Raw genomic sequence first — 18,147 nt, 5'->3', positions numbered from 1 at the left:
AGCCAGACTAAGCTGGTCTACTCCCTGTTTAACGTCCTCCAGCCAGACAATTGAGCTTGCTTCAGTAAGGTCCCATAGTTGGTTCACTAGCTAGTAGAGTTTTGAGCTTGCTTCAGTAATTGGTCCCATAACTGGTGCACTAGCTAGTAGAATTTTGAGCTTGCTTCAGTAAAGTCTCATAGTTATGGCATTCGGCGCTCAGTTGTTTCTGAGCCATCACATATTGACGTTGTTGTTCTAGTAGAGACGTGAGCTGATTGCTCAGTTGATCTCGCTGGAACTTTTCAGAGTTCCGACGCTGTTCCACCTGAAATAATTCATGTAGAATAAAATAGAAAACGCCTCGTTGCGTTGATACTGTATAGTTCTCCTGTGAGGTCATCATAAGCAAAAGCTGCAAGAAGTTCTCTATCGCAAGCTCTATGATACTAACAAAATGGGACTGAAAATTCCCTTCAGAAGCATCAGAAAAGTTATTGAGGGGAGAAAAAGCTCTAAGGGTTAGGTGGTAGAAAACGCCTCCGGCGTTGACCTCGCCTAGTGGTTACCTTCCACTCAAGAGTTCAATTGCATGCCCATCCTGTATACAAGAGACATACTACGAGATGGGCATACAGACCACATGGGTATAGCAGTTATTTCATTGCTACGAAATAAAAACGGCGGTGAAACACTCACTTTTTATTATACACATTTTGCTTCCAGTCAGTGGTTCAATCTTACCTTGTATTTGTTCTGCCTCACTCCATCCACTATGTTTTCAAACTGTTGAATAAATTGCTCTTTGGATACCTGAGAGTTCATGGCCCTGCGAGGAAAAATGGAAAGGAGATATAAATATTCAGTCAGGAAAAATTCAATTTAAACTAGAAAAGACAGTCGAGTGGATTGGAACACATTACATGCCTTCAGGCACACTTCATTTGTCAAGGGTCTAGGTTTTCCTTGCCCTTGGGATCAATTTAATTTGAAGAAACCATTTACTGATAAAAATTTGAGATGAAACAACAGTTAAGTTTTGTTCTTGGAACGGCTAGCTTTCTCCAATCCTGTCTTTCTCTCTTCGTTATCGGGACGATAAGACCACCATTGTTACAATTCCCTCTATCAAATCTCTTGAAAAAAGGACTTCTAGAGTTTCTAGGAAATGATTTTATTCACTTACTCAGGATAGCTATCTAGGATAGAATTGAGTAGACTCAGTTCTTTACTCAGGTACGAATAAGAATCGTTGAACGTATTGTACAGGGTGTAAAACTGTTTGGTCTCCTTGTGTTTAGCAGCAACTGAAAACAGAAACAAAAAAGTTCCAAGTCAATAGATTTGGTAATAGGTGATCAAATCAATTGCAATAGCTGACCTCTAAGCAACCGAATTACATTTATCAAAATCTCTAAGTAAAAAAAAATAAAAAAATAATAGTATGGAAGGTAGCGAGCGCGTCTACCTTGTAAGCGGTAAGTCGCGAGTTCGATTCTAGGCCAGGGCGAACTTTATCCTAAACAGATGAGGATCCTTTTCGCAACGCCTGGTTTTCTCGTATCCTGTCCCTTTCTCTTCGATCTCAGGACTATAGGTAAGTCCTCCGTTGTTACAGTTTCCCCATCTTCTTGTTCTTCTTCCTAGTCTTTTCCTCTTTTAGTAGGGTCGCCGTTTCTTGCCAGTCATTTCCAGGCAGCCGTATTGTGTAAAACAATAAACTTAAAATAATAATAAAAAAAATCAACTCCCACGGTGTAGTGGTCACTGCACTGAAAAAAAAAAAAATGTTTGTCACACTCTAGCAGGTGACACAGTCTCTGGGGAAACAATTCTGACAACCTAATGTTTCGTTTAGAGACTTTCACACTCCAGAGTGTGACCAGAGAATCCCATTAAAAATCCGTGGCCCTGGAGGAAATATCGCTGAATTTGGCTTGGCACGCAAAGTGCCTTTGTTTTCTCACGTAAAAAATTGTATTGCTAGATATTAGACACCTTTACTGTGTATTATTTATGTAGGTATCTTTCGGCCAAAGAACGGTGAAGAATTCGGACTTCCGCAAGATGGTAAGAAGAGCTCGATGGAACCCAAAGAATTACCTATAGAGAGAAATTTCCTTTTCTGAGGTTTATTACGCCCAATCTTACCAGAGTTTAAGAAATACTAGCATGTGTAAATAAAATGGGTGATGTCAAAGAAAACCCTTGACACTGTGTTATCTCTTAGTAGTAAGATCGGCCATTGAAGGCTTTTGATTTTCATGATGTTACCCTTGTCTGTTTCATGCACCTCAATGTTATCATGTTCTCATTTTCTTGTTTTTCAGGAAAGAGAAAAGATTACCAAAGTTAACGTGACGGTGTACTACGAGACCCTCTGTTCAGACAGTGTTAACTTCATCACCACCCAGGTCTATCCTCTCGTTAGCAACCACAACAAATCCATCTCCCACTACCTCAACGTCACCTTTGTGCCGTTCGGCAAATCCAAAGTAAGTTTTCTCCGAATCCAAAACTCATTTATGACAGTTCCTTTTTCTAGCAATTTTCCATTGACGTGACTTCTGAATAAGTACCCCCACTGCCCCAAAGATATCTGACTTTCAAAGTCCAAGAGGTTTGATAAAGGTAACTGTAACTGCTAAGGTCTTTTAAGTCAAAGAAGTGAAGAGAGAAGGAATACAAGATAGGAGAAAGCCAGGCTTTTCAACAAGGAACCTTATCTGTTTAGAATAAAATCCGTACCGGGCGGGAATCGAACCCGCGACCTAGCGCTTACAAGAGTTACAAGGCAGACGCGCTACCCTCCAAGCTAATCAAGTAATCAGACTGGCTCTCTTGGAACTCATTTCTTAGCTGATGTTAACCCTTATTTGGGTACATGACATACAAAGTCGCGCCCCTTTTAAAATAAATTTATTTAAAAAATAACCATTTTTTTTACATTTTCCACTGATGATGCCAGCAATGGTGAAACATGTCTGTTTGAATAAACAATAAAAAACCCCTCCCCCAACTGTGAAGAGTAAAAGCTACGTCACAAAGTTACGTCAGAATCTATCAAAAAAATAACCCTGATTCATCATCCACAGTTCAACAAATCCGAATCTGGTTACAATCCATGTTATGGCGTTGTGTGAAAACCACAAGCCAGACACAGGCTTGTGTTGTTTCACGTCACTAAACTGAAATATACAATTTTATCGAGTCTTGTTTCCTAAATGAATCTGAGCCTTCTGTCAGTCGTCGTTATTACTTGTAACATACTGATTGAGAAATCCAAGTGATTAAAAGAGAATAATCGGGGCACGGTTAGCCCAGTGGTAACGCGCTTGCCCTACAGAAGGTCCCGGGTTCGATGCCCATCATTGACAAAAAAAAAATGGTATTAGGTTCAGAACCAAAATTGCTCCTTGTTTTTCTGTACTTACCATTCCTATTTGTTTCTTTTGATTTCAGGTGAGTACCCAATAACTTTCCAAAAGCCAGGATATGCCATTAGATTTACCAATAGAGGTACCAAAATACTAGCACGCTAAGCTAACATATTACCACAACCCGGATTCTCCCTGTCAGTTTTAAATTAATTAGGTAGGTATAAGTAACACACTACAGGTTACTAGGTATCCTGTAGAAATACCTACAGATAACACACAACACACAATACTGAGTCACCCATTGCTAGGGGAATAAAAAGTGAAAACTGCATGTAAAGGTACCTAATGTCCGTAGGTATCTCAAACAGGTAAGTAGGTAATACCTACTATTGTGTCTCTAATGTTGAAAAACTACCATATTATTTTGTTCATAGTTGACTTTGTTTTTCAGTTCTAATAGGTAATTAGTTTTTAAGTTCTTATCTATGTAGATATTTTCTAGTTGTGTTTACCTTCTTTCTGTCTCTAACTCTGTATTGACAATGTAAGATACCAATTTGGTTTGTATTTACAATAAATAAAATTTACAATTTACTAATTAAAATTACCTACATTACATTTAGTACTAAATTACTTACTATCACTGTGCTAGTCCAAGCCCATAATTTGTTCCCTTGTAAATAAAAACCTCCGAACATTCCAAATCAGGGCCGTACTCAGGATATTGTCAAGGGGGGGGGGGAAGGGTCCAAGCACTATTGTACCCAGGGGGTTTGGGATGCTGCAAACTTTAAGAGTCCGCCCAACAGTACGGCCCTGCTCCAAATGTGCTGAATAAGCTGAAAGATATAAGGTTGACATATGTAGAGATTAAAGAGAAGTTTTCCGTTACCTCTGATTCTACAATACCAGAGATGTTTTTCATTACTTAATAAGCCGTTTCAAAATGCACGATGTTCTGTATTTATTTTTATTTTGTTTTCCCCCCTCAACAATGTGTGAGGCTCTGGCCCCTGGCTTTCAAATGGACCGCTTAAAGTGCTTAAACAGTTTTGCTCTTTGAAAGTCGGTTCTTACAGTGAAGTTGTAGAAATACGAGAATCTACACCCGTTTTATCCTCAGAAATTTCTAATAAAAGACACTCTTACTAGTCTCACTCTAATCTGTTCACTACTGAGTGTGTCTATTCCAGTTTCCTATTAGCTGATGATCCAGTTCTCTTGAAGCTAGACGCTCTCAATCTATCAGTGATCATTATCACTCTCACACTATTCTGTCTCCTGTGATAATGATAATCCATACGTGCTTGAAATAATGATTATGATATACAGATTACAGATACCTGGCGAGCTGGCGACTGAAGAGAGGTACACAGCTTTCATAAAGCTCTTGTTTCAATACAAACAAGAGCGTTTCAAATATCCCTGTTCTGTTTTTTTCAATAAACTTAAGTGCCTTTCACGGTCTGATGAGTGATGAAACAGCTAACATTTGAAACAAAACCTCTCAAGTAGCCTCACTTTTGTTTGCTTTCAGGAATAATAATTGTTATTATGTCGCTCGTTATAATTAATCTGTCACTCAATTATTTATAATGTTCAAGAGTTATTTTGTCGTCAAAACATGCTTTGAAACATGCATAGGGTGTGGCAGACATTAAACAGCTCTTGCCCTGGTACTAACTCAGTGACTTATCCTTTAACTAGATGGAAACGCAGCTTGGCTTCACGTCACAAAAATCGCCGAAAGCTCCATTTTTTCAGGAAAGCACCAAATTCGGGATATTCTTTCACTATAATCATGGAAAGCTTTTAGAAAAAGGCGTTAGACTGGTAATGAGGAGGTCGATGGTTCGAATTTCAGACAAAGCGTGGCAGTTCATTCTCTATTATTTCATATGTTGACGTTGATCATAATAATAGTACATAGTAGCTTACGCACTGATGGAGTAAAGAGACTCGTTAGTCTCTGTCGAGCAGTATTAGATTTTTCCAGGTATTATTTGAAGCTCTATTAATTTCAAGTTGAACTTTTCGATTCCCTTAATAATGAATTCCTATAAATATTCTTAATGACAAGACTACCTATGAATATTCCTACGGAAATTAATGCCTTCACATATCCCTAACGAATGTACATTCCTTTGAAGTGAAGAGCAAGAGCAGACCCCCTGTCTGTGAGAGCCCCCCCTTCAGTTTCTCTTGAGCGAGTAATCAAAAGCCATTAACGAGTTTAAAATAATACTTCCCGGGCGAAAAATAAAAGTCTCGAGCATTATAGGGGATTTATTTCAGACCATTATTATTTGCCCCTTCCCGCTAACCCTTCCTTACCCTTTCTCCCCTATCTCTTCCTTTTCTCGTTAGCGCAAAAACCACCCTATGCCCTCCCCTACCCGTTCATCCGCTCCCCCGTCAATTTCCACTTTCACTTGGACCTACCCCAATGGAGCATACCCTGCCTTGAGTCCGGGGTAGTTACGTAATGCTTGTGCAAGCTTGAGACAACGGAGGTTGCCTCTCCTTCGTTATCCCCTCTCTTCCCTCTCCTATCTCCAAATAGATAGGGAGTTGAGGGAGGGGTAGGGTGTACAGGAGGGGGCTACATCGCAGCCTCCCTGGTGCTACCCCCACCTTTTCCCCTCAAATTCCTTCCCACCTCCCCACTCATCTGGCAGGAGGAAGGAACTCCCTAGCAGTCTAGCATTCCCTTTTTATCTCACCCCCAGACGAGGGAGCGAGGGGTTCTCCCTCTTTATTCCCCTCACGCTTCTCTTTCTCTTCATAGACTGGGAGGAGGCTGTGTGCTTTTTGCCAGACGGCCTTGCGTACTTTATTTGTTCTCCTAAATAAAGGGAGCTGAGAGCACGGTGGAAAGGGAAGCTTTCTCTTTTTTTAGGCAATGGTTCCACTAGATATTAAAATTTCTATCTGAGGACGCGACTAAAAGACAGTTGTGCTCGTACCTCTCTACTCTTTGAGTGTGGTTTCATTTCCTTCCCATTTTTCCTGCGGTGATAAAGATATTTCAAGACATCCCATTACAAGAGAAAGAGTGGTGCATATAACCAAGACATTGACGAGCACCACCTAAATATAATAGAAGATAGATAGACAAGATAAAGAGATTTCACGCACCAAAGATTAAAAGTAGTCTGACCCAATGTAACCTCGGATTTTTGCCCTCTCTGAATCTCTGTTTTTTCTGTTCAAACAGAGAGAAAAATGTTCAAAGAGTCTGTGTTCCGTGTGCTTTTTATTTGATTTTTGCTTCAAGCTCGGAGCTTTCTGTGTGCGAGCTTTCTATGTTGAATGTAATTAGTTTCTGTCTGGGATATCCGATATTTGATTGCCATTCTGATTGGTTTGACACGTGAGGGAAAATGTTCAGGATGCTTTGCTTTGTAATAGGAATGGGATAGGGTAAATAAGACAGGACAGATAGACAGGATGAAATCGGAAAAGGTCAGCGATGATGGTCCTGAAAGTCAACACTTGATAAAGTGGTGCGATATTAAACTACTTACTGACATAAAGAGACTATGTCCTATCTCGACTGTCCAAATAAAGCACTATTTAAATACCTACTCTCTGTTTAAAGGGTACGAAAACTTTGTCCGAGGGGCCCGAAATACAGCCCTGTGTATACATCGTGCTTATGTTAGCTGCCGGGTCTGTGCAAGGCCAGGACGTGTGAGTTGTGTCTGAAAAAAAAAAAATCCGTGAAATATTTCGATTTGCACCTTCACAGTTAGACAGACTGTCTGACCGTTGACGACATAGGTATCAGACATTGTGGAAACGAGAAAAAGTTGATAATAAATAAGGTAAATTGGGTTCCATTTTACTTGTAACAGGGAAATTTTCGAAGAAAAAAGGCGCACATATTATACGTAGGTAACATCTAATGTTCTTTGTCTTTTGTGTTTGACTTGTGTTTCACAATATTGTAGAATATTGATAAACATTAAATAAAGTTACATTTACATTTACTTACTGACATAAAGAGACTAGGTCCTGTGTCCTATCTCGACTGTCCAAATAAAGCACTATTTAAATACCTACTCTCTGTTTAAAGGGTACGAAAACCTTGTCCGAGGGGCCCGAAATACAGCCCTGTGTATACATCGTGCTTATGTTAGCTGCCGGGTCTTTTGTGGAAACGAGAAAAAGTTGATAATAAATAATGAAAATAATAATAAATAAGGTAAATTGGATTCCATTTTACTTCTAACAGGGAAATTTTCGAAGAAAAAAGGCGCCACATATTATACGTAGGTAACCTACCTGTTAACAACAATATAACATTTAAATTCCTATCATCATGCGATGTTCTAAGAAATGCTGAATGTGGGATGCCCATTATTAGATACCTGGAACTTGTTATTATTTTGTTGTAACTTTTTTGACGAAAATCGATTTGGACGTTGACTTTGGGTTGATAGATATTTTTATGTACACAGGTTCTGGTGGGTTTAAATTCCTATCATCATGCGATGTTCTAAGAAATGCTGAATGTGGGATGCCCATTATTAGATACCTGGAACTTGTTATTATTTTGTAGTAACTTTTACTTTTTTGACGAAAATCGATTTGAACGTTGACTTTAGGTTGATAGATATTTTTATGTACACAGGTTCTGGTGGTTATTCAGTGTCTGTTAGTGGTTATGATAGGTACGTACCTAACTACGTTACTCACCTATGGAATTGCTACTGCTACTTTTGTTTTTCTAAAATCACTGGAGTATGAAAAGTCTCTCATGATTAACATACAAAATTATTAATCAACTTAAATAACATTACTAACGTACCTACATAACTATGTACATAATATAATCGCTTGTATAATATCTGCAGTTTCTTACCCAGGGACGTTATATTTAGGAATATGTACTTAGGTAGGTATATGTAGGTAGGTATAAGTACCTAGGTAGTTCCTTAGGTAATGTTACCGAAATATACGCATCACGTGTATTATTTCCTCCAAAATTTTCCCACACTTGTTTGTTAGTTTCTTCATGGGGTACATAGTAGGTAATTCCTGTAGTATAGTACGTACTCACTTTATACTCATACACAGAGTCATACCTATTAAACCTAACAATTAAATTTTATCTAATATGTACTTAGGTAGGTATATGTAGGTAGGTATAAGTACCTAGGTAGTTCCTTAGGTAATGTTACCGAAATATACGCATCACGTGTAGGTATTATTTCCTCCAAAATTTTCCCACACTTGTTTGTTAGTTTCTTCATGGGGTACATAGTAGGGAATTCCTGTAGTATAGTAGGTACGTACTCACTTTATACTCATACACCAAGTCATACCTATCAAACCTAACAATAAAATTTTATCTAAAATAATACCCCAGTCCTCCTCCACAAAACACTGAAGTTAGTCATCTTTGAGCGTGGATGGTATCTTGAAGTTTCACGGGGGGGGATCAGTGGTTGGGTGGAAGAACTCCTTCGGGAGAATCCTGTAACTTGCATGAAAGCCAAGGGGAAAAATGGGTACAGGGTACCCTGTAACCTTTTCACAGTAAAGTTAAGTAATAAGAGATGACGCAACAGGAAAAATGCTGTTCCTCCAATCCTTACGTATTGGAGCACCAAATCAGATTTGCAGCTATTTTTAGATACCTTTCCAAAAGGAATCCCAGGACTTAGTTCGTTCGGAAAAGCTCATTGTAAGCTTATAGCATTACGTACGTAATACGTAAGAGTATGTACCTAATCTCGAGTATCCGTTTAGTGACTCGAGATCTAATATTGAGTCAGTCTGCTATATGTATGACTGATCTTCAGAGTAAGGCAAGCCATCAAACCTAGGTCTGGGCGTCTGGCGACAAAGCACACATACGCTCAGACCGTCCGACTCTGGTTCTATCTTTAAAATCCTTCATACTGGGGAAATTCATTCACCTACCTCCCATTTCCCCTATAATTTCTGCTTCTTCCTCTTCCTTTTTCTGTCTAGCATTTCCATTTTCCCTGACTTTACTTGTCTAGCATTCCCTCTCTCCTCCTGTTACCTCCCTCTTTCATTATCCAATATCCCCATTTTATCCCCCATCTTCACATTATTTTCCCCTGTGTTGTTTCCACGCTTTGTATGAAACAGAACATTCTGATAAAAGCGATCCCCAGATTCCCCATCAATGAATGTGTAGGGATGTAGTTGTGGGTGTGAGTGTGTAGAAATAGAAACTGTAGGCGTAGGGCTCTATGGGCGTGTACTGTTCCTCCAATCCTTACGTATTGGAGCACCAAATCAGATTTGCAGCTATTTTTAGATACCTTTCCAAAAGGAATCCCAGGACTTAGTCCGTTCGGAAAAGCTCATTGTAAGCTTATAGCATTACAGAGTACGTACGTAAGAGTATGCCTAGGACTTTGGGTATGGATGTCTGGGGTAGCGTTTGAGAAAAACTCTGTACTTACAGGGCCTGCAAGTCTGCACCTTAGTTAAGAAATTAAGGTGTATTTTCCTTTGACCACTGGAAACCTAGGACTTTGGGTATGGATGTCTGGGGTAGCGTTTGAGAAAAACTCTGTACTTACAGGGCCTGCAAGTCTGCACCTTAGTTAAGAAGTTAAGGTGTATTTTCCTTTGACCACAGCTCCATTCAGCTTTTATTGGACTACTGCTGCATTCAGTTTCCAATAGCAGTGGTCAGTTTCATGAAAGGAAAATACCTCTACTTGTATTTAAGAGTATGTACCTAATATACCTGTAGGTATTTGTAAAACGGAATACTGTGGAAAAGTAAAAAGATATAAGCACCTATGTACCTACCTACTAAACATTATCTCCCTTTCCATTCTCGATCTTCAAGTGTGAGGGTTTACGAGTATACAAATTATTGAGCTTTATGTAGATACGAGTAGGTAGGTTTAGGGGTAGGTACTTATACTGTTACGAGTTATACCTTAAGTATTGGGTAGTTACAGCTTGAAATTTCCATTTCCATTGGATTGAAAAAGAAAAGCGTAGAACGTAGAAAACGAAATTATTTTCATTTCCTTATACCTAAGGAGGTGAAAACAATATTTTCGTTTGCTTTCCTCATAGGTAGGTAATTAGGACAATTAAGTGAGTGAATAATTGAATATATTATACCTTCTCAGTTCTCAACTTTTTCCTAGGAATTTGGTTTGAACATTTCTTCCAGGAAGCTTTTAAAGGTAGAACTTTGTAGGTGGGCAGGTACCCGTAGTGACATTTTCCATTATTTCCCCGTTGTATTGCAATTTCCCCATTGTTTTTGCAAATACTAGCACGCTAAGCTAACATATTACCACAACCCGGATTCTCCCTGTCAGTTTTAAATTAATTAGGTAGGTATAAGTAACACACTACAGGTTACTAGGTATCCTGTAGAAATACCTACAGATAACACACAACACACAATACTGAGTCACCCATTGCTAGGGGAATAAAAAGTGAAAACTGCATGTAAAGGTACCTAATGTCCGTAGGTATCTCAAACAGGTAAGTAGGTAATACCTACTATTGTGTCTCTAATGTTGAAAAACTACCATATTATTTTGTTCATAGTTGACTTTGTTTTTCAGTTCTAATAGGTAATTAGTTTTTAAGTTCTTATCTATGTAGATATTTTCTAGTTGTGTTTACCTTCTTTCTGTCTCTAACTCTGTATTGACAATGTAAGATACCAATTTGGTTTGATTTGTTCCCTTGTAAATAAAAACCTCCGAACATTCCAAATCAGGGCCGTACTCAGGATATTGTGAAGGGGGGGGGGGAAGGGTCCAAGCACTATTGTACCCAGGGGGTTTGGGATGCTGCAAACTTTAAGAGTCCGCCCAACAGTACGGCCCTGCTCCAAATGTGCTGAATAAGCTGATCAGTTTATGGCACAGGCAGTACAGACTCTGTGTACAACTTCCATTGTTGCCTTGATGAGGAAAACTGTCACAGTCTCACGTTTTTCGCCATAATTATCGCGGTCTGCCTGATGGTCACCAATAGTTATTTACTTATCGTCGTGGAACTGGACTATTTATAGGTAACTCTTAAGGGCGGTGGTTGGCTGTTTTGACCACCTTTTTTTTGGGAGGCCAACTATGTAATACCCAATTAGTTCGAAAAATAAAAGAGTAAACGTGCTAAAAATTCAACACGTCACTTCACGTCAGTTGTAAAAAGGGTTTCTTTTGATATGTAGACAAGTATAGCTTTATCTATGTCCCTATCCAAAAGTTAGATTCTGAATATTCGAGAAAAAAAGCACAGGGTACCACGGGGAAAGGGGAGGGGATAGAGAGAACTTCGTAAACCCATGTACCCTACATAATTTCCCGCAAAAGTTTCCCGTATGTAAAAGGAGTGTACAATTACGGGATTCGATCAGGAATGTAACTTTTGGCTTTTCATTAGGGATATAGGGAAAAGCTTTTCCCGGCTTTCCCTGTTTAGTATGCGACCTTGTAGCTCAAAGCTAAAAGCTGCAGACGGAAACTTTTTTTGCCAGCAGGAGGAGCTGGAATAAACAAGATGTGACGAGAAAGCACGGAGCGAAAGAAAATGGAAAGTTCCTGGGAATTTGAGCTCTTCAGTCTAAACATACTTGGAATTTCCATGCCCGGCCAATTTACGAGCACCTAACAAAGTTTTCGGAAAGATAATGGTAGTGTGGTTGTTATTGTTGTGGTGTTTTTGTTGTTGTTGTTGTTGTGGTGTTTTTGTCGTTGTTGTTGTTGTTGTTGTTGTTGTTTTTGTCGTAGCGGTGTAGCTACACCGAGGGGGGTTGATGGTCTCTAGCCACGAGATTATGCCAGAGTTTACAAATATGTGTTATGTGTATACTGTATACTTTATTTAGCCAACTATTCAAGCCTATTATATTCTCGAGAGTCTACAGCAGCCCTACTCAACCTGCGGCCCACCAAACTTTTCTGTACGGCCTACTAACCTTTTTTTCCTGCGGCCCTTGTCAGCTTAATCTAAGACACTATGCCATTGTAGCTGATAATATATACGTAAATGCCGGTAAAATATGAGTACACAGGTTCAACTCGGCACCAACCCAATTAAGAACCGTACTCGATGGTGGCTAACTTAAGTTCTTCAGTTTTCAAGCGGGATGTATGTTTTTAACTGCGGCGAACGTCAAGGTTAGAACAGTCCAATGTGGATTGTGGCAGAAAAAAGTTGAGTATCTCTGGTCTTGGAGTCTGAGGTAACTTCGATTCTCACTATCATAGTAGTCATCACAAATCCGTGCAAAATCACACGGGATAGTCTCGCCTAGTGAGAATGGCAATACCTGACTTACCTCTGACCTTTAGTAATATGTAGATCATTTGGAATCATCCGGCTCGTGAGGTTAGCAGCCGGGTGATTCACGATTTGATCTGCAGACTGATTTTGAAATTCAAAACATTTCAATTTCAAATCTTCGAACCAGTCGCCGGTTTTGGTACTTTGCGTACTGCAGGTTATTTCGGGATGTACCTACTACCTCACTCTTTCTGAGGACAGTTAGGGGATATACGGAGCCAGTTAAAATCCCACCAAAAAGAGATGAGGTGGTACCTATGGTGACATATTGGTATTTTAGTAGTTAAGAGTGTTGTCCTCAATCAATACGCCAAATTTTGACAGAGGAAATCTTCAATGTCTTTCACACCCTTAAAGTGATGACCATGGAAGCCACCACTTGGCACTCTGAATCGGAAAGTGCATATAGATAGGTAGGTGGATACCTATACATATCTGTAGGAATTGATACTTTGTTGTATAGACTACTCATCATTATAACCTTGAAGTTTAGGGTTGTTTACTACACACTGTGGTGAATTTGCATACTTTAACCATTTAAAAGAACTATTTTACTACTTCTGTCTTGCTTTTATACGGAAATCCATGCAAGACATTAAATTTTATCTACTCGTCCTCAATATAAGAATTGTCTTTCCTACCTCAATGGTACCTACTTGTTGAAACTTATCAATTTTCAATAGTTTTCATACCTTAAACCAAGGGTAAGTATGAATGCTACGAACTATCGGGTGGAATATACCAACCTGCCTTCTGTAGGCTAGCCACTTACTATCAGCAGGTGTACCTGTCAAGTCTACCTGATACCTAATAGTGTGTGTGTGCTCCTCAGGGATCAGGTAGACCTGACAGGCGGACCTTTTCAACGGTACCTGTTAGGTCTACCTGATAGTGTGTGTGTTCATCAGGTATCAGGGAGACCTGGCAGGTGGACCTTTTCAGCTGTACCTGTCAGTAGACCTCATATTGTGTGTCCTCATAAGGTATCAGGTACACCTGATCAGGTGTACCTTCAGGTGTACCTGTCAGGTCTACCTGATAGTGTGTATGCTCATCAGTTATCAGGTAGACCTGACAGGCGGACCTTTTCAGCCGTACCTGTCAGTAGACCTCATAGTGTATGTCCTCATCAGGTATCAGGTAGACCTGACAGGCGGACCTGATCAGGTGTACCTGTCAGGTCTACCTGATAGTGAGTGGCTGGCCTTACAAGGCGGTGTAGACGGTTTCAATAGGTGACTCCAGTGACATTCGTATTATCTTCTCTCTAACCTTGCGCACATTTAGCACAAACAATTCACGGTGTCAGTCAAATTTTACTATCATTACGGCATTATTGTTGTTTATGGCACGATCTTGTCAATGCTAGGTGATGTGATTAACGATGCTTAAGGTTCATGGGTATGTGTTATAGGTTATAGTTCATTATGTCATAAATAGAGTCCATATGGAATATGGATACTTTTAGTAGTCATTAGGTGTTTATAACAAACTTATTGGTCCTCTAATAAGTCTTCTTTGTCTTTACCCATGTTCAGGGGGTTGGCGCTTTTCGTCAGCCTCTCAATCAGCCGTAGGGGTGATCGCTTTTGGGCTGACAATTAAATACAAATTTGAGATCTTCTTAAGAAGTACTTTAAGTCTTTCAGGATTAAAAATTTCTAAAAACAAATCGGTTTTCGAAGTCATGAATACTTATAACCCATTCTTGAATTATGTGCCTTCAATTAATCTGATATTAGAAATTAGGGTCGAGCTACCAGTTTTATCTGGCACTCGTAACAGTAGGTACTTACTTCATTTTAATATCACATCATTAATACGTATAAACGGTGAGATTAATAAATCCTATCGCTAAGTAATCCGCAGTAATCCACAGGAGTGTTTAGAACTTGTCGAACCACAATAGTAGCAATACCTGGCTTAATGGCTAACTTAGATGCTCGATGCTATTACCCTTTTCCTTGTAATATCGGTTCATGGTATTATCTCTTGTTGAATCATCACAATATCATTTGTTACGATAACTTTCTCTACAATGTCCTTTACCGGAATGTCATACAATATCTCTTTTAAATTCTCTTCTCTTACTGTACTATTGCCACGGGGACGAGACCCTCTGTTCAGACAGTGTTAACTTCATCACCACCCAGGTCTATCCTCTCGTTAGCAACCACAACAAATCCATCTCCCACTATCTCAACGTCACCTTTGTGCCGTTCGGCAAATCCAAAGTAAGTTTTCTCCGAATCCAAAGCTCATTTACCACAGTTCCTTTTTCTAGCAATTTTCCATTGACGTGACTTCTGAATAAGTACCCCCACTGTTAGATATCTGACTTTCAAAGTCCAAGAGGTTTGATAAAGGTAACTGTAACTGCTAAGGTCTTTTAAGTCAAAGAAGTGAAGAGAGAAGGAATACAAGATAGGAGATAGCCAGGCTTTTCAACAAGGAACCTTATCTGTTTAGAATAAAATCCGTACCGGGCGGGAATCGAACTCGCGACCTAGCGCTTACAAGAGTTACAAGGCAGACGCGCTACCCTCCAAGCTAATCAAGTAATCAGACTGGCTCTCTTGGAACTCATTTCTTAGCTGATGTTAACTTGTTAACCCTTATTTGAGTACATAATGTGGCGGGAGTTTCAGCCACATATTTTTGTGAAGATTTCGATTTCGATTCCCATATAAAATTCAGTCCATATTAAGACTTTCACACGAAACATTTCTTCTCACTATTCTTTTCAATGTCTCTTGAAGGAGATACTAACTCCTTAATGACATACAAAGTCGCGCCCCTTTTAAAATAAATTTATTAAAAAAATAACCCTTATTAAATTTATGATCCACAGTTCAACAAATCCGAATCCGGTTACACAAGTTCATTTCGTTAGGGGATTGGGGAACAGAGGGTGGCATAATACCCTCCAATCTCTACACCGTCACACATCAAAGCTGCTGTCCAATTTTACAAACTCTTACCTTACCTAACTCCTCCCAGTTGGTTTATATTGAGTTTTTTTTTTAAGTCGTTTTCTTTCCCCCTTCCCCTCTATTAACCAAATTACCCCAACCCCGTTAGAATCCAGATTGCACAACCCGAAAATAATCCTAGAAAAAGTCGGGTTCTATCCAGCTTGTGGCAGGATAATAAAATCCTAAATAGATAAAACGGATTCCATCTGGGTAGAAACACGATTGCAGTATCCCAGAAATCACCAAAACGGATTCTGTCCGCTTTCTACTCTCGTCGAAAAATATCGATATCTTTATTTATTTATTAATTTATTTTTTATTAAGGGCTTTAATATTTCTTTATTAATGTTGTGTTTTCAAATGTCGGGAGCTCGGCCATTAGGTCATTCTACCACCGTGACATGGCGTGGCACTGGTTTCTCATTTTGCACTACCCCAGGGGACACTTGTGGATTGAAGATACCACGGAAGCGAGCAACGATTATCCCCCTTTTCCGATTATTATCTTTATTAATGTTAATCTTCTGTGTCCATTTGTTTCCAGTGTGCAGATGAACTGAAGGTTGATTTCGACACCCTGAACACCTGTGTCAATGGAACCGAAGGCGCAGACCTGTTGGCCATGTATGGAAATCAGACCCTTGACACCACGGAAGCGAGCAACGATTATCCCCCTTTTCCGATTATTATCTTTATTAATGTTAATCTTCTGTGTCCATTTGTTTCCAGTGTGCGGACGAACTGAAGGTTGATTTCGACACCCTGAACACCTGTGTCAATGGAACCGAAGGCGCAGACCTGTTGGCCATGTATGGCAATCAGACCCTTGAACTGAAACTTGACTTCGTCCCATCTGTGACCTTTAACAATGTAAGTTCTGTTTCTTTTCTTTCATCTATTGATCGATGTCAATCGACCGTCGATTGGGGTGGATCAACGGTCGATTGACGGCCGGTCGACTATGTGTGGACATACCAAAGAACTTCAAGAGATTGGTCTGGATCGACATCCATCGATGGTCGAATGTGTGGACAAACCTTAGAAAACTTAGAGTCTCTTCCTCCTTTCATAGACTTTCACTTGAATTATTATGGTCTAATCAAGCAGATTTTTGAAGCACACTAATTAACACACCTATAAAGGTCTCAACTTTGGGCAGAAGTATCAATGAGTATCAGATGGTATAACTCGTAAGGATCGATTTGGCTAGGGTTGTTATAGTGTGTACTCATCCTTTGATTTCCTATCAACAAATAGAAATTGAAGGGTTTATAGAAATGTATACATTTGTAGTAAGACGTTAGGTATTTTTCGAACACAGTCACAGTCCTAATTCACTCTGGGTCACACATGAACTTTCTCACAATTTTTTTGCTAGAACATCAGCAGAACACTAAGTCCGCCTTAGCATTGGGTGACTTTTACCACCTGATTTTTCAAGTTTTGTAATGATTTTATTTTTCTTTAGCACTTTGAAGTCCTCTAAATTACCTACTATATCGAGTGATAATAACATTTAAGTAGTCAGTGATAAGTAATTTTTTCAATTACCTTTTTTTCCTTTATAAGTCTTGGTTTATTTTTCTTCAATGGAGTCAATTATGCTTTTTCTATAGATAAATCTTTCAGTCTTTTGGGCTCAACTTTCTTCATCATTTAATTTTTCTTTCAATACGATTTTTTTTTTGCTCCGTTTTCTTTTCATTTACTTTGGCGATTTCTTTGTTATTTACAGCAGTTTAGTTTATTTATTATTTTAGTTTTTGATTTTCTTAAATTATTATTTATTTGTTGTAAAATGTCATATTGTTTATTTGTTTTAATTTGTGTGTGAATGTATTTCTTGAGAGATGATTTTTCTTTTCTTTTTATTTACAACTGAAAATTAATAAATAGATGATTTTTTCCCCTCAGATAAAACCTTGCATTGATGGGTTCTTTAAGAAAAGACTGTTGGGAATCTACCAATAGCAGTAGTCCCATTAGGAGAGGATTGACTTCCCCTTCGGAGGGAATAAAGGACTTAACTGGAGATGAATTTGTTAGTCTCCAAATCAAAAAGATAATTTACCTACTAGTCCCCCATAGGAGAGGGGGTTGACAGGCATTCGACAAAATGCGGTCCTATAATTTTCTTCTTTATTAATTTTCACAGTCCCCTTTTTCTATATTTAAATATTGTAGGTACTATTTTATAAATAAATATCATAATTCTCAAGTATCAAATATTTAAGTACTTATAGTTTTTACTGACTTCTTTATTCTTCAAATAGCCACACAAAGGGAAGGAGCGTTCTTTGTTCAACAAATGCAAGGTTACCTTAGTTTGGGATTATTTATATTCTGGAAACAGAATACTTCCGTCTAGAAGTTATTTCTAGAGAGGAATGGGAGACTCGGAAGCTCGGAACACTGTGGATATGATGGTCATGTAAATAATATTCAGTATTTGCACACAAGAATCTTACATTGACGCTTTATGTGGTGGTACTGGGTTCGATCCT

At 39.0% G+C, this 18,147-nt stretch overlaps 2 protein-coding genes across 3 annotated transcripts in view; one reads left to right on the top strand and one right to left on the bottom strand.

Annotated features, from left to right (window-relative positions):
* The window catches only part of LOC103510816 (anaphase-promoting complex subunit 5), a 67,544-nt gene extending 65,076 nt beyond the window's left edge, over positions 1 to 2,468 (top strand). For both annotated transcript variants that reach the window (XM_026824780.1, XM_026824779.1), the window contains one exon: positions 2,310 to 2,468. The gene's annotated coding sequence lies outside the window, so the exon portion shown is untranslated. The remainder of the gene's footprint in view (positions 1 to 2,309) is intronic.
* Positions 21 to 18,147, bottom strand: part of LOC103510812 (coiled-coil domain-containing protein 93-like) — a 23,181-nt gene continuing 5,054 nt past the window's right edge. Inside the window, exons 2-4 of the mRNA XM_008475508.3 lie at positions 1,166 to 1,286; positions 724 to 808; positions 21 to 307 (exon numbers count right to left, since the gene is read on the bottom strand). Of these exons, the coding sequence (XP_008473730.1) occupies positions 140 to 307; positions 724 to 804 (249 nt within the window). The 5' untranslated portion in view covers positions 805 to 808; positions 1,166 to 1,286 and the 3' untranslated portion in view covers positions 21 to 139. The remainder of the gene's footprint in view (positions 308 to 723; positions 809 to 1,165; positions 1,287 to 18,147) is intronic.

The sequence above is a fragment of the Diaphorina citri genome, unplaced genomic scaffold, assembly GCF_000475195.1.
Source record: "Diaphorina citri unplaced genomic scaffold, Diaci psyllid genome assembly version 1.1 scaffold647, whole genome shotgun sequence".
NCBI classification, from domain to species: Eukaryota; Metazoa; Arthropoda; class Insecta; order Hemiptera; family Psyllidae; genus Diaphorina; species Diaphorina citri.
The sequence above is the reverse complement of the archived record's forward strand: the minus strand, read 5'-3'. Positions and strand labels throughout refer to the sequence as shown.